Here is a 22,405-nt window from a genome sequence, read left to right on the forward strand (position 1 = left end):
TTCTATGCTCAATAGATATCCAGGACGCCTACCTCCATGTCCCGATATTTCCCGGACATCACCGTTTCCTGCGCTTTGCAGTGCAACGAGATCATTTTCAGTTCGTCGCCCTGCCGTTCGGTCTCGCAACCGCGCCAAGGGTGTTCACGAAGATCATGGCGGCGCTGTTGGCCATTTTGAGAGTCAGAGGCTTGGTCCTATTTCCATATCTCGACGACATACTCATCAAGGCTCCGTCCTTTGCTCAGGCCCACGAAAGCCTGTCCATTGTTCTCGACACCTTAGCCCGTTTCGGGTGGCTGGTCAACCGGAAGAAGTCCTGCCTTATTCCTTCTCAGCGCATCATCTTTCTGGGCATGCTTTTCGACACTCGTCAGAGCAGAGTCTTCCTTCCCAAAGACAAGAGATCCACTCTTTGTCGGGACATACGCTCGCTCCAGGGTCCTCAGCCTCCCTCCCTCCGTTCGGCCATGAAGGTTCTGGGGAGGATGGTAGCTACATTGGAAGCGATTCCCTTCGCCCATTTCCATTCGCGACCCCTTCAGCAAGCCATTCTGTCCCAGTGGGACAGGTCGGTCTTCTCCCTGGATCGGCCGATCAGACTCTCCTTTCGGGTCAAGCGGTCTCTCAACTGGTGGCTGACGTCACCTCTCATCTCCCAGGGCAGGTCCTTCCTTCCGGTTCACTGGCAGGTGGTGACAACGGACGCCAGCCTGATCGGCTGGGGTGCGGTTTTTCGCCACCTGACGGTTCAGGGCCGTTGGTCGCCGCAGGAGTCATCTCTGCCAATCAACGTCCTCGAAATTCGGGCCATTTTTCTGTCCCTCCGCCACTGGGAAAGGATCCTCAGGGGCCTTCCAGTCCGGATCCAGACGGACAACGCCACGGCTGTGGCATATGTCAACCATCAGGGGGGGACTCGGAGCTCCTTGGCCCTTGCCGAGGTATCCAAGATCCTCTTTTGGGCAGAGGCAACGGTTCCGGTGATATCCGCGGTGCATATCCCCGGCGTGGAAAACTGGGCTGCCGACTTCCTCAGCCGCGAGGGCCTCGCGGCAGGGGAATGGTCCTTGCATCCGGAGGTCTTCCATCAGATTTGTCTTCGATGGGGAACTCCGGATGTGGATCTCACGGCGTCTCGAATCAACAGGAAGGTTCCGCAGTTCGTCTCCAGGTCCCGCGATCCTCTCGCAGTGGGCGTCGATGCTCTGGCCATTCCTTGGTCACAGTTCGAGCTGCCCTACCTGTTCCCACCCCTTCCATTACTTCCCAAACTGTTGAAGAAGATCAAAGCGGAAGGGGTGCCGGTCATCCTGATCGCCCCGGATTGGCCCAGGAGAGCTTGGTTCGCGGAGCTCGTCAACCTTCTCGCGGACGCTCCCTGGCGCCTTCCAGACAGGCCCGATCTGCCACCCGAATTCTCGGTCGCTCAGTTTAACGGCGTGGCTGTTGAGACCGCGGTTCTAAGAGCGTCCGGCCTTTCGGACCGGGTCATTCACACCATGATTCAGGCTCGGAAGCCTTCGTCTTCCAGGATCTACTACCGCACCTGGAAGGCCTACTTCCGTTGGTGCGAGTCCAACCGCGTTCCGCCTATGGTTTTTTCCCTGCCTTCTCTTTTGGCCTTCCTTCAGGCAGGACTGGATTCGGGCCTGGCTCTTAGTTCCCTGAAGGGTCAGGTCTCTGCGCTTTCCATCCTCTTTCAGAAGACCTTGGCTTCTCGGCCACAGGTTAAGACCTTCTTTCAGGGGGTAGCCCACGCCGTCCCGCCGTACAGGGCCCCTGTGGAGGCATGGGACTTAAACCTGGTACTGGACGTTCTGAAGATTTCTCCCTTTGAACCTCTTAGGGAGATTCCTCTATCAGTTTTATCGTGGAAGGTGGCCTTTCTTGTGGCCATCACGTCCATTCGCCGCGTTTCCGAGCTGGCGGCCCTGTCTTGCCGTCCTCCGTTTTTGGTCATTCACCAGGACAAGGTGGTCTTCCGGCCCCCACCTTCTTTTCTTCCTAAGGTGGTTTCCACCTTCCACCTCAACGAGGACATCGTTCTACCTTCCTTTTGTCCAGCTCCGACTCATCCTCTGGAGCGATCGTTGAACAAGCTGGACCTTGTCAGAGCAGTGAGGATCTATCTGGACAGAACGTCCACTTTCCGGAAGACGGATTCCTTTTTCGTCATTCCTGATGGCACGCGCAGAGGCCAACCGGCTTCTAAAGCGACTATTGCTCGCTGGATCAGAATGGAAATTTTGGAGGCTTACCGAGTCAAGAACAGAGTGCCCCCTCCTGGGATTAAGGCTCACTCTACCCGGGCAGTCGGCGCCTCCTGGGCGGTTGACCACAGGGCTTCCGCCCTACAGCTTTGCAAAGCGGCAACTTGGTCTTCCATCCACACGTTCGCCAAATTCTACAAGGTCCATACCTACGCTTCGGCGGACGCCAGCCTAGGCAGAAGGATCTTGCAGGCGGCAGTGGTGAGTCCTCTGACCTGATGGAAGTCTGTTTTTCCCACCCGTGGGACTGCTTTGGGACGTCCCATGGTTCCTGTGTCCCCCAATGAGAGGCGATAAAGAAAACAGGATTTTTGGTTGCTTACCGTAAAATCTGTTTCTTGAAGCCTCCATTGGGGGACACAGCTCCCTCCCAATGTTTTTGTTATATGTTCTCTGACTGTTCTCACGTTTACAGTTCTCAAGTTTGTGGTTATGGTTTTTCAACCTTGTTCTTTCTCCTACTGCTTTCTCACTAACTGAAGAGCTTAATGCCAGTCGGTGGGGTGTACACTGCAGAGGAGGAGCTAACTTTTTTATTTGCATAGTGTCAGCCTCCTAGTGGCAGCAGCATACACCCATGGTTCCTGTGTCCCCCAATGGAGGCTTCAAGAAACAGATTTTACGGTAAGCAACCAAAAATCCTGTTTTTGCAATCGGCAGTACCTCAGCTGTACATGGGGTATTAGCAGTTGTGTTATTCTCCACCCAGGGACTGCTTTAGGACGTCCCATGGTCCTGTGTTCCCCAATGAGGCATAGGAGAAATAGGGATTTTTGTGTACTCACCATAAAATACTTTTCTCCGAGCCAATCACTGGGCCCAACCAGTGAAACACCAGACTTGTTGATAGTTCCTTGGTTTTGACATAGTTTACTGTCTTTTCTTTAATGCTCCTACTGCTTTGCTACCGAACTGGTTGAGTTTCAGCCAGAGAGAGAGTGTATACTGCAGAGGAGGAGTTAATGTGTGTTTACTTAGTGTCCTCCAAGTGGCAGCAGCATAACACCCATGGTCCTGTGTCCCCCAATGATTGGCTCGGAGAAAAGGATTTTACGGTGAGTACACAAAAATCCTTATTTTCCAACTTTTGCGCAGTGCTGTATATGAAATGGATTATTAAATGCATAATACCTCCCATAATACTCTGTTGATAGAAAAAAAATTGTTACAGGGTCTCAAATGCAGTGAAACAAACAACAAAAAATTATAATTTTTTTATGTGATATGTATAATAATGTCAATTAGAATGCTTCCATTAAAACTACAATTCATTTCAGTTTCAATTCAGTTTTGGCTTTTAAAAGAAAAGCTGCGTTACTAGGAAGCAAACTAGGGCACATCATTAAGGGGTTAAACTGTATATATTTATTCACACACATAGATTCTACACTTACAGCGCCTTTTTTTAGGATGTGCGGCTTGTAATTAGGTATCATCTCTTCAAATCCCAGATGTATCGTTGCTCCCAACATTGTAGCAGACATTTATATATATACCTGTTATAACATCTTTATTTGCCCTTTCCCTTTAGAGGGAACACATTTAATAAAGGCGGCAAATCTTACATAAAGTACCATAAAAGATATTATTCTGTAGTAGTAAACCTGATCTTTTTTCTATGGAACACTCACAAAAAGCCAATATTCTCTGTGATAGAAGCACAGGTGAGGATGACACCTTTATATTGATATACCGGTACTCGTTTTATGGCGTCGGAGACTTGCTAGCCATACTGCTCTGAGGGGCTAAAACGCTGCCAGCCTGTGAAAGGGTAATTATACATCTCAGTGCTGTAGTGATAAGATGAAGGCCCAATAAATCCAGGCTTTTATTGATGATATTGCTGACTATAATGTCTTATGCCTAAGGGTATGTGCACACGTTGCAGATTTGGTGTGTATTTTTCCTTGCAGATTTTCTAGATAAACCTAAAGCAATCCTGATGCCAGCAAAGTGATTGAGAAATCTGAAGTGTCATACACATGTTGCTTATTTTTGACTTGCAGATTTGGTACAAAATATAATCTGCAGCATGTCAATTCTCAGCCTTATTGCCCTGTGTTTTTCACCATTGACTTCACTCAGATCAGTCAAAAACGTAGGGAAAAATGATTTTTTTCAGCTGCGTTTTTCCTGCCAAGAGTTGCAGAAATGGTGCAGAAATTTTACTCAACGTGTGCGCATAGCCTTAACGCTTTAAGGACCTCCGATGCACATTAAAACGGTGGCCGCTAAGGATACTTATTTTAAGACGGCGATCGGGAATAAGGCTGTAGCACCCTCTAGAGTCGGAAAAACTCCGGGATCTTGGTTACCAGGGGTAGCTGAGACCCCGGAGAACATGATGAGGGCCATATTTTCTGACATCCGATCACGTGATCGCCGTTATTCACTGAATAATGGCAATCACAAAAAAAGTGTGCCGGCTGTGTCAATGATTTCTCTCTCTCCTGACGTTAGAGGAGAGAGAAATTATGCTCCCTGAGTTCCCACTGTACCTCCGCCATCCCCCAGTCCTTTTTGATCTGTCCCCCGGCCCAGCGTCATCTTCCTGGGAAAAAAAATTGGGCTCATGCGCAGTGCGCCCGCTGAGATCTGCCAGCCAGTACCTGGCACCAATAGGAAATTTCTCCTATTGGTTCCTGTTGGTCACTATGATAGGGTCTATCACAGTGATCAAAATAAAAAAAAAATAGTAAATCAAATCCCCCTTTGTCACCCCCTTAGTATAATTGAACAGGAAGGTTCCATAGTTTGTTTCTAGGTCCTGCGATCCTCTCGCTGTGGGCTCCGACGCTCTAGCAATGCCCTGGTCACAGTTTGTTCTTCCCTATCTGTTTCCTACCCTCCCCCTTATTCCCAGGCTGTTGAAGAAGATAAAGGCGGAAGGGGTGATGGTCGTTCTGATAGCATTGGCCCGGAGGTCTTGGTTCGCAGGGATCCCCAATCTTCTCGCGGACGCCCTGTGGAGGCTTCCAGACAGACCGGATCATCTGTCTTAAGGACCAATCTTCCACCAGAATTCTCGTTCGCTCGATTTGACGGTGTGGCTGTTGAAACCACGGTTCTGAGAGCGTCCAGGTTTTCAGATCGGGTGATTTAGACCATGATCCAGGCTTGGGATCCGTTGTTGTCCCGGGTCTTTTATTGGAATTAGAAAGCCTACTTCAGCTGGTGTGAGTCTAATCACATCCCGCCTACGTCTTTTTTTCTCCATCGTCTCATTGGGGGACACAGGACTGTGGGTGTATGCTGTTGCCGCCAGGAGGCTGACACTAAGTAGACAAAAAAAAAAGTTAGCTCCTCCTCCATAATATACACCTTGCCACTGGCCCTGACAGCTCCAGTTTATGCTTAGTGTCCGTAGGAGGCACATCTCTGGGTTTTTTCCCCAGATTACGCTATCTTGAGGATAAGATAGGGGCGACGGACCTTTTTGAAGGGGTCCGATCTCCCCAAACCAACAACGGGCGAGCACGTGTGAGTGTCGCCTCCACGTATACTTTCCCGCGTCGTGGGATTGCCGGACTAAAAACCTGACCACCCTGAGGTAACGAAACCCTAGGTTGTACAGGCATTTATGCATTGTCCGTGCAGCCTCCACTTCAATCACCAATGTTTTGATCTGCGGTGCTTAAGGAGGCAGACGGTCCCTCTCCTCACCTTCTGAAGGGTGAAGGAGTTAGGGTGCCTGCACCGTCTTTTTCCCATATGTATATTTATATATATATTTATATGTGGCTTTTCTTTTATGCCTCTTCTCTAACCTGGCGTGTTGTCAGAGGTTCCGGGGGGGGAGGCTCCTGCTTCTTTGCGCGACTGCACGTGTTATATCGCCATACTGCAGGCGGCGCGTACTTCGTACGGTGCCGGTGTCAGGATGTCTCTCCATTTCCAAAGCACGGGAAGTTCCTCCCTAGCACTTCCTTCCGGCGGCCCACGGCATCATGGTCGCTGTAGTTTCCTTCATGGGCGGTAGCTCCGCCCCTAGCAACTGTTTCCGGCGACCAGTTGCATTATGGTCGCTGTAGTTTCCTGAGGGGTCGTGGGCGGAAGCTCCGCCCCTTCCGGCGGCGCGTTCTTCCGGTTTCGCGCTTCCAGCGTTCCTAGGAGAGCACAGGTGGGGAAAGCAAGTTCCCTGATTTGGCCTGTGGCACGATCCTTATGGCGGCTCCTCCCACCTTTCATCCGCTCATGATCTTTATAAAGGAGGTGTCTCTGTTCAGAGCACGGTTTAGTGTGGTGGTCAGAACGGTCGGTGACACAGGAATGTGGTAAGTGCTACTTCCCTCAGCCTGACAGCAGTTTTTTTTGTTATAGACCCAGTAGCTCATAGGGGTTTTTTTTTCATAGCAGCTTCTGCAGCAATAGTTATCATGTCTAGAAGGACTAAGTCTCTCAAGGTCCTGTATACATCTTGCTTTTCTTGCCAGGCTGCTTTTCCGCATGCGCAGACTAGCCAGTTCTGTGAAGCTTGCGATCCCGAACGCGCTCAGGAGCCCCCACCTGCTACCCCGCCTGTTATTCTGCAGGGTATGCCTGTATCTGAGACTGCGGCACCTCCCCCTGAGTGGATCATATCCTTAACGCAGTCTATGGCGTCTCTAACAAAGGCGTTTGAGTCCCTTCAAACCCCTGTCAGGGACGTTCATCCATCTATTCCGGAAAGATCCTCCGATTCTCAGGACCCTCCGGCCTGCATGGGCCGTACTCCCTCTAGGCAGACGCGGGGGTAGCGTACCCATACAGCGTCTCCCGGTCCGTCGGGTGCATCTGCATCTGTGAATTCCGTCTCTCGGTCTCCCTCACCTGTGGGAGTGAGTGAGCATGGTTCGGACCTTGACTCTGAAGGGTCTTTTGATTTAGAAGCTCCTGATTATCAAGAATCAGTTGACAGTCTCATTGAGGCCGTTAACCAGTCTTTGGGAGTAGAGGATGTAGCCACCTTACCTTCGAGTCATAAGGTGTCTTTTAAAAGATTCAAGCAACCTCATAAGGTGTTTTCCTCTCATCCTGAATTTGAGGATTTAGTTCAACGTCACATGGAGAGACTGGACAAACGTTTCTTAGGCCAGAAGGCTCTGGGTACCAGGTATCCTTTCGCGCCCGAGATTTGTAAAAAATGGGCAGAATCTCCTTCTGTAGATCCTCCCGTGTCCCGTTTGGCCTCTAACACACTGCTGTCTCTTCCCAATGGATCTGCTATTAAAGATCCAACTGATCGGCTCTTAGAGAGTCTGGCTCGGTCAGTGTTTGAGGCTTCAGGGTCTGCCCTCGCGCCGTCTTTTGCGGCGACTTGGGTCGCCAAAGCTATGATAGCTTGGTCAGAGTCCGTCACTAAGGTTCTTCAGGATAGGGAGTTTCCTGTAGAAGTGATAGAGATGTCTAATCAGATATCCTTGGCTGGGAATTATCTGATCAATGCATCTTTGGATACGGCAAATTGTTCAGCATTGGCAGCTGCTAATGCTATCGCTATCAGAAGGGCGCTATGGCTGAGAAATTGGCGGGCGGACTCTACTTCGAAAAAGTCCCTTACTTCCCTCCCTTATCAGGGTGGTCGACTCTTTGGCGCAAAGTTGGATCAACTTATATCTGATACCACAGGGGGAAAGAGTAATTTCCTTCCTCAACAAAAGGTGAAGCAACCTTTTCGTCGCCAATTTCAAGCAAGGTTTAGATCCTTTCGTAACACCCGGTGGTCTGCAGCACCAAGCTCAGGTCCTCCAAGTCGGCCTAACCAAGACAGGGAACACCAGGTATCATATAGAGCCAATCCATTGGCAAGAATGCGATATCAGCCATCAAGATCTAGGGGATCTAGATATCCGCGGTCCTCGGCAAAATGACTGGAGGCACCCTCATGTCGTTTTCAACAGGGTAGGCGGTCGTCTACTTCTGTTCCATCAGTCCTGGCTATCAGTCGTTTCCGACAAATGGGTGAGAGAACTGGTGGTTTCAGGGTACAAAATAGAGTTTCTCTCTCTCCCTCCAAATCGTTTTTTTCCGTCCAGTCTTCCCAGTGCAAAGTCCCGTCTAAGGGCTTTATTCAAAGTTGTCGAGTCTCTTCAGTCCAACGGGGTCATTGTTCCCGTTCCAGGGGTAGAAAGGTTCCAAGGATTCTATTCCAATCTGTTTACGGTCCCCAAAAAGGACGGGACAGTAAGACCCATTCTGGACCTAAAGTGTTTGAACAACTTCGTCAGCACTCGTCGCTTCCGTATGGAGTCGCTCCGCTCGGTTATTGCGGCTATGGAAAAGGGAGAATTCCTTGCTTCCATAGATATCCAAGATGCCTATCTGCATGTTCCCATATTTCCTCCGCATCAAAGGTTTGTACGGTTTTCCATAGGCGAACGTCACTTTCTGAGCCGTCAGGGTCTGGCATCTGGGGAATGGTCTCTTCACCCCGACGTTTTTCGGCAGATTTGCCAACGCTGGGGTATCCCGGACGTGGATCTAATGGCAACCGGGTGGAATGCCAAGGTCCCCAGATTCGTAGCTCGTTATCGAGATCCAAGAGCTCTCGCCGTAGACGCACTGGTCCTTCCTTGGAACCTGTTTCGTCTTCCGTATCTGTTTCCTCCTCTGGCGCTCCTTCCAAGGGTAGTCAGGAAGATCAAGATAGAGGGAGTTCCGGCAATTCTAGTCGCCCCAGATTGGCCTCGGAGGTCTTGGTACGCGGACCTCGTTCAGCTGATCGCCGGGGTTCCTTGGCAGCTTCCAATGCGGCCGGATCTTCTGTCGCAGGGGCCGATATTCCACCAGAACTTAGGGGCCCTTCGTTTGACGGCTTGGCCGTTGAATCTTGGATTCTGACCCAGGCCGGTTTTTCTCAGAAGGTAGCTTCCACTATGATTAATGCTCGTAAGACGGTTTCTGCGCGCATTTACCACCACTCCTGGAAGGTTTTTCTCTCGTGGTGCAGGAAGAAGGGTCTTCCTCCCTTGCGGTTCTCCGTTCCTAATATTTTAGCTTTTCTCCAAGCTGGTTTAGACTCAGGGCTCGCTCCAAGTACCCTTAGGAGGCAAATATCAGCCTTATCGGTTCTTTTCCAGCGCAGGATTGCTATCATTTCACAGGTCAAGACTTTTTTGCAGGGAGTCTCTCACATGGTCCCCCCTTCCAGAGCCCCGCTAGAGGCTTGGGACCTTAATCTGGTCTTGAGCGCTCTTCAGGAGGCTCCATTTGAGCCTCTCCAAGAAGTTTCTTTAATGTATCTTTCTTGGAAAGTTTTGTTTTTGGTAGCTATAACCTCCATTAGGCGGGTGTCGGAATTGGCGGCCTTGTCCTGCCAGTCGCCGTTTCTGCAATTTCATCAGGATAAGGTAGTATTAAGACCTGTTCCTTCTTTTTTGCCTAAAGTAGTTTCCTCGTTTCACATCAATGAGGACATAGTCTTGCCTTCTTTTTGTCCTGCACCTTCTCACCGTGTGGAAAAAGCTCTCCATACTCTGGACCTCGTGAGAGCACTGAGGAGATATGTTTCTCGGACCGCTTCTTTTCGACAGACGGATGTTCTGTTCGTTCTTCCTGTGGGTCACAGGAAGGGATTCGCAGCCTCTGGGTCGACCTTAGCCAGATGGATACGAGCCACCATTCAGGAGGCCTACCGCGTCAAGGGTGCAGCCATCCCGGCTGGGATTAGGGCGCACTCTACTCGAGCGGTAGGGGCTTCCTGGGCACTTCGGCACCAAGCTTCAGCAGAACAGGTTTGCAAGGCGACAACTTGATCCAGCCTGCACACTTTCTCTAAGCATTATAATGTCCACACTCAGGCCTCTGCTGATGCAAGTTTGGGAAGAAAAATTCTTCAGGCTGCGGTATCTCACCTATAGGCGGTAAGTGCCTAAGGGTTTATTCCAGTGAGTCTTTTTTTTCCACCCTGAGACTGCTTTGGGACATCCCACAGTCCTGTGTCCCCCAATGAGACGATGGAGAAACAGGGATTTTTGTGTTACTCACCGTAAAATCCTTTTCTCCGAGTCATTCATTGGGGGACACAGCTCCCTCCCTATTCATTTTATTTGTCTATGGGGTTGTTCAGACTGTAGTATTATTCTAGACATGTTGTCTTTGCTCTAATGCTGTTTTGTTTTCTCTATCTCCTACTGCTTGTGCACCAAACTGGAGCTGTCAGGGCCAGTGGCAAGGTGTATACTATGGAGGAGGAGCTAACTTTTTTTTTTGTCTACTTAGTGTCAGCCTCCTGGCGGCAATAGCATACACCCACAGTCCTGTGTCCCCCAATGAATGACTCTGAGAAAAGGATTTTACGGTGAGTAACACAAAAATCCCTGTTTCTCTCCTTTCCATTCTGACGTTTCTCCAGGCGGGACTTGACGCTGGTCTTGCTCTTAGTTTGCCAAAAAGCTAGTTGTCAGTGCTTTCTATTCTTTTTCAGGAAAATGTACCCTCCCGCTCTCAAGTCAGAACTTTTCTCCCAAGGGGTAGGGCATGCTGCCCCCCTTTCCGGACACCCGTGGATTCCTGGGACCCCAATCTAGTACTGGAGGCCCTTAGGAGTTCTCCCTTTGAACCTCTCCGAGAGGTCTCTCTGTCTATTCTGTCTTGGAAAATGGTGTTTCTTGTGGACATCACCTCCATCAGGCGCTTCTCGGAATTGGCGCCTCTTTCTCCACCAAGATAAGGTGGTTTTGCGGCCTCTATATTCTTTCATTCCTAAGGTGGTGTACGCGTTTAACCTAAATGAGGATATTGTCCTCCCTTCCTTTTGCCCGGCTCCGACTCATCCTCTGGAGATTCTCTGAACAGGTTAGACCTGGTCAGGGTGATGTGGGTCTATCTGGCTAGGGCCGCCCCAGTGGCCTAGTGAAAGCCCCATGGGCTGCTATTTTGATGGTACTGTGAAGCTTAGCCATGTCCTGAGCTTTATAGAAGACCACGATTTTCATGAAAAACAAACAACATGGTCATGAGAATTGAGGGTTCTCATTCACTTTGCTAGCATCAGGAAACCCTTCAGGTTTTGTGACAAATCTGCGTATAAAAAACACACCAAATCTGCAACATGTGCACGGGCCCTAAGGTGGAGAAACTCACCAAATATTCATCCTGGGAGCATAGCTTATTCCCCCAGGAGCCACCGGCTTTCAGTCATACCATACCTCCCAACTTTTGAAGAAGAGAAAGAGGGACAAAGTTTGTGGCGCGCGCAGCGGCAAATTTTAGGCAACACCTCTGACCACACCCATTTCACAACTAGTCACACCCATATCCACACCCCAACCACACTCATTTAGCACTGCTGATCACACTGTTTCATAAACAATAATTATAAACAAAAAAATATGGTCATACAGTGCTCCATACTGTATAATGACCACACAGTGCTCCATTCTGTATAATGGCTACACATAATGCTCCATACTGTACATTGGCCGCACATGATGCTCCATGCTGTGTAATGGCCACACATAATGCTCCATACTGTATAGTGGCCCTACATGATGCTCCATACTGTATAATGGCCACACAGTGCCCCATACTATATATTGGCCACACAGTGCTCCATACTGTATAATGGCTACACATGATGCTCCATACTGTATAATGCAGAGGTGTTAAACTGCATTCCTCGAGGGCCGCAAGCAGGTCATGTTTTCAGGATTTCCTTAGCATTGCACAAGGTGCTGGAATCATTCTGTGCAGGTGATTAAATTATCACCTGTGCAATACAAGGAAATCCTGAAAACATGACCTGTTTGCAGCCCTCGAGGAATGCAGTTTGACACCTCTGGTATAATGGCCACATACAGTGGTCCATACTGTATAATGGCCACACATGATGCTCAATACTGTATAATGGTCACAGTGCTCCATACTGTATAGTGGCCCCACATTATGCTCTATACTGTATAATGGCCACACATGATGCTCAATACTGTATAATGGCCACACAGTGCTCCATACTGTATAATGGCCACACATGATGCTCCATACTGTATAATGGCCACACATGATGCTCCATACTGTATAATGGCCACACGTGATGATCCATACTGTATAATGGCCACACATAGTGTTCCATACTGTGTAATGGCCACACATGATGCTGAATACTGTATAACGCCCACACAGTGCTCCATACTGTATAGTGGAAACACAGTGCTCCATACTGTATAATGGCCACACATGATGCTCCATACTGTATAATGGCCACACATAGTGGTCCATACTGTAAAATGGCCACACATGATGCTCCATACTGTATAATGGCCACACAGTGCTCCATACTGTATAATGGCCACACATGATGCTGAATACTGTATAACGCCCACACAGTGCTCCATACTGTATAATGGCCCCACATGATGCTGCGCACAGTACAATGGCCCCACGTGATGCTGCTTACAGTACAATGGCCTCACATGATGCTCCATACAATATAATGGCCCCATACGATGCTGGCTACAGTATAATGGCCCCACACGATGCTGGGTACAATATAATGGCGTGTAGAATCCAAAAGAAAAAATGTCCAGCTTTACCGAATCCGTGAAAAAAAGTTTTCTTTATTCACAAACTTACACATGGAAGATACAAACTTCAGCACAAACCATATGGGTACGAATCTCAATGCGTTTGTGGAGACTAAGGTCCCTTGATCATGATTAAGGGAGCTTAGTCTCCAGAAACGTGTTGAGATTCTTACCCATATGGTTTGTGCTGAAGTTTGTATCCTCCATGTTTAAGTTTCTGAATAAAGAAAACTTTTTTTCACAGATTCGGTGAAGCTGGACATTTTTTTCTTTTGGATTCTACACGCCTGGACACAGCGGGTCCGTGCTCCCGAAACACATGTATCACAGGTGAGCTGGTTTATATTCCTTCCTCTTCACAGTATAATGGCTCCACACGATGCTGGGTACAGTATATTGGCCCCACATTATGCTGGTTACAGTATAATGGCCCCACATGATACTGCGTACAGTATAATGGCCATACATGGTTACCCCACCCCCATCATTGCCCTCACACCCCCATCATTGCCTTCTCCACCACTACACACACACCTTTCAACGCGCTCCCTCGCAGCAGCCGGCAGCTTCCACTCCCGCGGCGCTGAATGATGTCATCCAGCCGCGCCGCTACGCTGACTGCTCACGTCGCTGCAGCTCCGGTACGCCACTGATAAAGACTTCTCCGTGTCTCCTGTGCCAGTCAGTGTCAGAGCGAGGAGCAATATCTGCTCCGTTCCGACACACCTAGCGTCCGCTTCGTACACCTCGTTCACAGGCAGCTCCGCTTTGTGCACTTCGTACACACACATGACTCTGCTCCGTACACCTTGCACACACGGCTCCACTCCGTACACCTCGTACACACGCGTCTGCACTGCTTACACCTCGTACACACACACGACTCCGCTCCATACACCTCGTACACACGCGGCTGCGGTCTGTACACATCGTACACACGCGGCTCCGCTCCATACACCTTGCACACGTGGCTCCGCTCCGTACACCTCGTACACACGCGGCTCCAATTCGTACACACGCGGCTCCAATCCGTACACCTCGTACACACGCGGCTCCAATCCGTACACCTCGTACACACGTGGCTCCGATCCGTACACCTCATACGCGTGCGGCAATGATCCATACACCTTGTACACACGCAGCTCTGCTACATCCACAATGTAAACACCTCCTGACCCCGCACATAAACTTACCCTCATCCAGCACCATGACAACCAGCAGAGTCCTGCATGCATACACAGAGGCCCCGATCATGTGACCACTGACTCCTCCCCTCTTGTGACCTCATCACACGTCCTGTGTCCACAGAGCAGCCATATATCTGGTGTGCTGCTCTGCGGGTGGAGAGATGAGGCTGACATTACAGTGCGGGAAAACTAATGTCCCGCCCATGACTGCAGGGGAGACTGTCAAAATTGGGACTGTCCCGCTGGATCCGGGACGATTGGGAGGTCTGGTCATACAGACAGGTCAGCCCAGCTTCAGTCTTCGTTCACAGCATTGTGAGCAGCGGCTGTAAGCACGCCCTGATTGACAGTCTGAAAAAAATATGCTGCAGAATGAGCTGTCAATTAAAGTGCTAGGGCGTGCTTATATGTGCTGTGAATTGTGACTGTAACCTTTCTGGGCACACTGCAGTGACTGGAAGCCGGCGGCTCCCAGAAGGAATAGAGTTCATTTTATCACAGTAGCATTATCTGAAGTTTAAGAGCGTTTGGGAACATGACAGGTTCCCTTCAATCCCTTTGTGACCTTATAAGATAAATATACGTGATTTGGGGACAAGAGGTTCTCCAACAGCAGCAACCAGAACGGACTCCAATCGATACTGTTATCCGCCTTCCACCATGACATAATCGCGGGTGCTCGTAGGCTGGGATTGATAGGAGAGTGTTATATCTATTCTATGCCTCAATACTGAAGCACACTGAAGTGTTGCAGGATATAGTTTAAGCAATTAATAATAATAATAATAATAATTAAAAAAAAAATGATTAAAAAACAAATATATTTTTAAAAATGTAAACGTTTAATTGAAAAATAAAGAAATTGGTAAACTAAATGTAATGCTATTGTTACATCCAGTCTATGAAAATGTAAATCCAGGTGGTAGATGCCATAAAGGAAAACAAAAAACAAAACGCCACTATTGCCATTTTTGATCACTGCACCTGCCTGTTTTCCCCTCAAAAAATACAATAAAAAGTGTACCCCATGTATCAATAAAGAGATCAGCTCCTCATGTGAAAGGGCCAAGCCCTCACATGACTGCATTGACGGAAAAATAATACATTTTTCTTTATTTGCCAAGTCATACATTTTTGTTAACCACAAAATAATATTTTAAAGAGCGATACAAGTTCGTATTGCACAATAATTGCTGTAAAAATGAAAATGAAACTCAAAGAAATCGCTGTTAGATTTGTGGGGGTGTTGGGGGGGGGGAGTCTAGTCATTATAGAACTAGGTAATATTTTACCACCTATGACAAATTACAGTTTTGTAAAAGTATAACTCTATATTAAGTTACACTTTCCCCATGTAATTGGCTAGTTTTTCCTATTACATGTGAAAGAAAAAGAACATGACAGCCAGCGGGGCACCGTGTCTGCGTAATGTAGTAATTAGGACCTGGGCAGAGGTAATCCTCGCTGCTGCCCCACTACGAGGAGTCATTCTGCGCCATCTCTCATGTCACACCGCACAAGGCCAGTAAGGAAAACATGGCTGCTGGCCTCACAAATTAAGACCAAAATGTGAGAACAATAAAGTGACCTTTACTATGAGACGTAATTAGGGATTGCAGAACCTCCTTTTTCTATTTCCAGTGTTTGTATGTGCATTAATCCAATTTCTTTCTAATTCTCGATCATGCTTTGTATCTGCCTACATCCATATCTTGCATTATCGCCTGCTGTGTTGGCATGTTCATACACAAACCATTAATTACCACGACCTAATACCTGCCGACGTTTTTGCAGGCACCGAGTTACATTTTCTAATTTATGTCTAGTCCAGCTCAGTGATGTGTAAGCAATGTTGGAAAAAAAGGTGCAACTTATCTGCCACTGTTCCAAAATGTGCTTATTTCTAATGGCCAGTTATTAGAAGGGCTGCAGTGTTATTCCGCGTGACAAATGCTGCGCGCTGAAGTCCATCAATCCTTTTATCGGCTTTAGCCGGCTCAATTTCTGTAGCGTGTGTTGTAAAGTAAGATTGATACGAGTGTGAATGTATAATAACATTGTAGCCGCACAGCTTATTCTCATCTTGACTTCTGATTTCAGGTCCCCAGGAACTCAGACCTCCCAAACGCATCTCAGGTACAAAAAGAAGAACAGAGGAAGATTGATGAGTCCGAGCCACTTGGTGCTGCAGAGTCAGAAGAGAAGGAGACACTCCTTACCCAGGTATACAAAACCTCTCATCTCGCCAGAACCGCTATTACTGCTTCCTGACCTTCCTGATAGAAGGACGCTGGCGAGCCATAATGCAGGCGTAGATACCAACAGTATTCCGCTGGCTGGTCTAAAAGCATTATGCCCATCCTATATCACTGGAAACTGCCATTGCTTTAAAGGGGTTGATCAAAATCAATAAGTCTGCAGTCACAACAGACTTACGAATCCTCCAGCACTTGCGTACATTCTGCTCTGAGGGGATTTGCCGGTTTCTAGCCCAAGGTCGAAGGGTATGTATGAGTTATTCTAAACAGCAGGAGCACAAGAAGAGGATTCAGAGATCCTCCAAAAATTAGAAAAAACAGCAAAACGAGGCAGACATGCTTACCTGCCTAGGCCTCTAAACAAATGCACTATCAGGATGCAGTGGACCCATGTGGTTAAGATGGAGACTACACAGGTGCAGCATAACCGATGAGGCAGCCACTCTGCTTGGCACAATGCTGCACATAAAAGACTTGCATGTGGCGCTGCTCACACAATGGAGATGCACAGCATCCAGGCAGGCCTAGTAGTGACACCCTTCTATTAGATCAGGCGGGCCTGCCCAGTGCTATCCAAATGCACCCCATGTCAACAGACACCACAGTTTACAAGCAGAAAATGGGCCCAACTGCACCCCGAAAAAAAGTGCAAAAAACACAAAAAAAATATATAAAAATTTTTTTGTGAGGTATTAGTTTATACTTTGGCCAAAATACGCAAGCTCGTAACCCGCGTCAAGGGTCCCCACGCTTACGAGTCCTAATTCTAAACAGCAAGAGCACAAGAAGAGGATTCAGAGATCCTCCAAAAATTAGAAAAAACAGCAAAACGAGGCAGACATGCTTACCTGCCTAGGCCTCTAAACAAATGCACCAGGATGCAGTGGACCTATGTGGTTAAGATGGAGACTACATCTTAACCACATGGGACCACTGGATCCTGATAGTGCATTTGTTTAGAGGCCTAGGCAGGTAAGCATGTCTGCCTCGTTTTGCTGTTTTTTCTATGTATGAGTTATACATACTCCTGGCCGGTGGGCGTGGCCTTGCGCCATACACTTGGCCAGCCAGTGGTCATGTCCTACTAGAGGGCGCGGCCTTTCACAATACAAGTGTATGGAGAGCAAGGCCACGCCCACTGGTCTGGAGTATGTATATCTCATACATACCCTCCGGTCCCGGATTGGAAACCGGTGAATCCCCACAATGCATGTGCTGGGGGGATTCAGAAGTCTGCAGTCACACAGAGTGACTGCAGGCTTATTGATTTGGACAGGACAACCCCTTTAAGGACTTTGAGAGTGCGAATTGTAAGGCCATGTTCACACTTTGCGTTTTTTACCGCGGAACCGCGGCGATTTTGCCGCTGCGGGTCCGCTGCAGTTTCCATTGCGTTTACAGTAACATGTAAACCCTATGGAAACCGCAAACCGCTGTGCACATGCTGCGGGAAAAACCGCGTGGGAACGCAGCGGTTTACAAACAGCAGCATGTCACTTCTTTGTGCAGAATCGCGGCGGTTCTGCACCCATAGGAATGCATTGATCCGCTTACTTCCCGCATGGGGCTGTGCCCACCATGCGGGAAGTAAGCGGATAATGTGCAGGTGGCACCCGGAGTGGAGGAGAGGAGACTCTCCTCCAGGCCCTGGGAACCATATTTGTGTAAAAAAAAAAAAAAAAGAATTAAAATAAAAAATAATGATATACTCACCCTCTGAAGTCTCAGCGCTGCACGCGGCTGTCTGGTCGCAGGGTTGCTATGCGACCAGGACCTGCGGTGACGTCGCGGTCACATGACCGTGATGTCACAAAGGTCCTTCTCGCACAGCATCTTTGGAACCGGACCACCGCCTGCAGCGCCGAGGAGATCGGGACGTCAGAGGGTGAGTATATCATTATTTTTATTATTTTTAACATTACTATTGATGCTGCATATTGCTGCATATGCAGCATCAATAGTAGGGGTAAATCCCGCAGCGGAACCCGCAACACAAACCGCGATAAATCTGCAGGGATAACCGCAGCGGGTTTGCCCTGCAGATTTATCAAATCCGCTGGGGGAAAACCCGCGGGAGAACCCGCTGCCCCCTTCCTAGGTGTGAACATGGCCTTACACCCCACCCCGACTTCTGAGAATGAAATAGATGCAGAGATGATTCATCGATGCATCCCCTTCTAAGTTTTCTCTGCACAGCTGCGGACTTGGCCACGTTTAATGCAGTTCCATGTAGTGACCCCGGCCCCAATGTGCTGGGAAAATGGTAAATGAAATGAAGTATCAAAATATCGCTACTACACACTCCTTGTCAGGTTCAGTGGTGTTCACAGAAGTCAGGCTCTCAGCGAGCACACTTTAGCCAATTAAGGCCATGTTCACACGATCCTTTTTTTCATGCGGAATTGCCGCGATTTTCCCGCTGCGGGTCCGCAGCTGTTTTCCATGCAGGGTACATTACATTGTACCCTATGGAAAACAGGAACTGCTGTGCCCACAATGCGGAAAATCAAAAAAAAAGCCGCGCTGAATAGCTGCGGGAAAAAAGAAGTACCATGTCACTTCTTTTTTCGGAGCCGCAGCGGTTCTGCACCCATTGACCTCCATTGTGAGGTCAAACCCGCAGTAAAACCCGCAGATGAAAAAAATATCTGCGGGTTTTACTTCGGTTTGTGGTGCAGAACCGCTGCAGCAGGAAGTGCGGGGAAGCGGGCGGAAGTGCGTGGGCGGAGTGTGGCTGCCCCCCCGTGCTCCGATCCCGCCCCCCCGTGCTCCAATCCCACCGCCCCGTGCTCCGATGCCCCCCCCCAGTGCTCCGATGCCCCCCCCGTGCCCTAATCTCCCCCCCTTATACTTACCCGGCGTCCCGGTGTCCGTCCGGCCGTCTTCTCCCTGGGCGCCGCCATCTTGCAAAATGGCGGGCGCATGCGCAGTGCGCCCGCCGAATCTGCCGGCCGGCAGATTCGTTCCAAAGTGCATTTTGATCACTGAGATATAATCTATCTCAGTGATCAAAATAAAAATAAGGTTAGAATAGGGTTAGGGGTAGGGGTAGGGGTAGGGTTAGGGGTAGGGTTAGGGTTAGGGGTAGGGTTAGGGTATTTTCAGCCATTTTAACCCTAAAAAACTTCCTAGAAAACACACAGACTCTGCATAGAAAACTGCATAAAAAAAGGATCAAAAAAAGGATCAAAAAACGCATCAAAAAAGGACAAAAAAAGGACCAAAAAAAAGGACCTGCGTTTTCTGCCAAGAGCTGCAGTTTTTTAAAAAAACAGTCCTGAAAAAAAAAGGATGGAAATCAGGAACGTGTGAACATACCCTAATAATTTTTAAGCAATAATTTCTTTCTTTTCAGGGTATGTTCACACATAGCTTTTTTGATGCTTGTTTTTTTGCAGACTGTGGCCAGAAAACTATAGCAGAAATTATGCTTATTTTTATTTTCTTAAAAGCATTCTTTTTTTTTTTTATCATTCTGTTGAACTTGACCAATAGGGTGTGTGTCCAAGAGGCTTTGCACCTCTTGGATCGGTAAAGATATTAAGTAGATTCTAAACTGATATGAGGTAGATGGATAGTTAGATATGATAGATACATACATAGATACATACATAGATGGATAGATAGATAGATAGATACATAGATGAATGGATGGATGGATGGATAGATACATAAATACCAGGGGTTGGACCAAATAATGGAAACACCTGGAAACATCAACAAAAGTTAGTTTAATATGGTGTAGGTCCACCTTTTGCTGCGATTACAGCCTCAATTCTCTGAGGTATGGATTCATACAAGGTGTGAATTGTTTCCAAAGGAATTTTAGCCCATTCTGCAGTTAAAACACCCTCCAGTTCTTTGAGCGACGATGGCGGCGGAAATCAACGTCTATCTTGAATCTCTTAATCGACCATAAATGCTGAATAATGTTGAGGTCTGGCGTTTGTGGGGGCCAGATGAGATGCTCAGCTTCATTAGAATGTTCCTCGTGCCATGCTTTAATGATTCTAGCTGTATGAATTGGTGGATTATCATCCTGAAAGATGGCGTTCCCCTCGAGGAACAGTGCTTGAACCATTGGAGGCACTTGGTCGCCCAAAATGCCTAAATAATCTCGGCTGTTAATTCTTCCATGAAGGGATCTCATTGGCCCGGCGGATCTCCACGAAATAGCACCGCAGATCATCGCAGAACCTCCACTATGCTTCTTTCGGCTGTCTCCAAACGTACACTCGGCCGGAGGTCGGAAATGGGGTAAACGATGAGGGACCAATTCTGGAGGATTCTACACCACTCTAAACGCTTGGAAACATTTGTCATTGAGAGCAGCTCTTCTGTGGAATCCAGATTTGTGCAGCTCCCGACGAACAGTTTTCGTGGAAACTGGGTTCTGTAGTTGTTCATTGAGCTCAGCAGTGATTTTCGGAGCCGTGGTCTTGAGATCCTCTCTCACAATTCGCTTTAGAGTCCGACGGTCTCTCTCAGTCAACTTTGACTTTCGGCCGGACCTGTGCTTTGCTGCGGACGTTTTTCCTTCTCTTTCAAACGCAGTCATTACTTTCTTGACACGCCAAGCATTCGGGCACTTTTTGTTACACTAGCGCCTGGCATACGAGCACCAACAATTTGGCCTCTTTGAAAATCCGAGAGGTCTGCCATTGGTATCAGGTTATCATCAATGTTCTTACAATTATGCAAAACAAACAGTTAATTTACATACAGATATCACATAAGACAAATAATCAACTACAAAACATTACCATATGTAACGGTTTGCATGCTTATCACATGTTCGAAGATTATGATGCCAAAACGTTAGGTGTTTCAATTATTTGGTGCAACCCCTGTAGATAGATACATACATAGATACATTCATACATACATACATACATACATACATACATACATACATACATACATACATACATAGATGGATGGATAGATACATAGATAGATACATACATACATACATAGATGCAGGGCCGGACTGGCCATCGGGCACTTCTGGCAAATACCAGAAGGGCTGGTGCCAGTCGTGGGCCGCTCGATCCGCCTCCCCCTGCCGCCGCCGACTCACCCCCCTGCCATCGCATTCAACTATACCGGCGTCTATGACGCCGGTACAGTTGAATGCAATGATGGAGGAGAGAGCGTCTACAGACGCTCCCTCTCCCATCATTCCCCGCTCTGCCTCTGACACGGCGGGTGCGCGATGACGTCATATCATCGCGCACCTGCTGTGTCCCGGGCAGACTGCAGCTGCTGAGACAGGAGCAGGAAGCAACGCGGGGCACGAGGAAAGGTGAGTAGAGTGGTTTTTTTTTTTTTTTTTTGCTGGACTGTGGTGACATTCTCGGGGGGAGGAGGAGAGATGTGGGCTGTGCTGGATATACCACTGTGCAGGCTGTGCTGGATATACCACTGTGCGGGCTGTGCTGGATATACCACTGTGCGGGCTGTGCTGGCTATACCACTGTGCGGGCTGTGCTGGATATACCACTGCGGGCTGTGCTGGATATACCACTGTGCGGGCTGTGCTGGATATACCACTGTGCGGGCTGTGCTGGATATACCACTGTACGGGCTGTGCTGGCTATACCACTGTGCGGACTGTGCTGGATATACCACTGTGCGGGCTGTGCTGGATATACCACTGTGCGGGCTGTGCTGGATATACCACTGCGGGCTGTGCTGGATATACCACTGTGCGGGCTGTGCTGGCTATACCACTGTGCGGGCTGTGCTGGATATACCACTGTGCGGGCTGTGCTGGATATACCACTGTGCGGGCTGTGCTGTATATACCACTGTGCGGGCTGTGCTGGATATACCACTGTGCGGGCTGTGCTGGATATACCACTGTGCGGGCTGTGCTGGATATACCACTGTGCGGGCTGTGCTGGATATACCACTGTGCGGGCTGTGCTGGATATACCACTGTGCGGGCTGTGCTGGATATACCTCTGTGCGGGCTGTGCTGGATATACTACTGTGCGGGCTGTGCTGTATATACTACTGTGCGGGCTGTGCTGTATATACTACTGTGCGGGCTGTGCTGTATGTACTACTGTGCGGGCTGTGCTGTATGTACTACTGTGTGGGCTGTGCTGTATACTGCTGTGTTATCTACTATGTGGGCTGTGCTATATACTATGCGGGCTTTGCTATATACTATGGGGAGT

At 48.5% G+C, this 22,405-nt stretch overlaps 1 protein-coding gene across 1 annotated transcript in view; it reads left to right on the forward strand.

The window, feature by feature from the left end:
* SMARCA1 (SNF2 related chromatin remodeling ATPase 1) overlaps positions 1-22,405 on the forward strand; it is a 144,277-nt gene that overhangs the window by 97,856 nt on the left and 24,016 nt on the right. The window contains exon 19 of the mRNA XM_069747158.1: positions 16,063-16,185. Coding sequence (XP_069603259.1) covers positions 16,063-16,185 — 123 coding nt within the window. The remainder of the gene's footprint in view (positions 1-16,062; positions 16,186-22,405) is intronic.

This window comes from Ranitomeya imitator, chromosome 2 (assembly GCF_032444005.1).
Source record: "Ranitomeya imitator isolate aRanImi1 chromosome 2, aRanImi1.pri, whole genome shotgun sequence".
Classification (NCBI taxonomy): domain Eukaryota; kingdom Metazoa; phylum Chordata; class Amphibia; order Anura; family Dendrobatidae; genus Ranitomeya; species Ranitomeya imitator.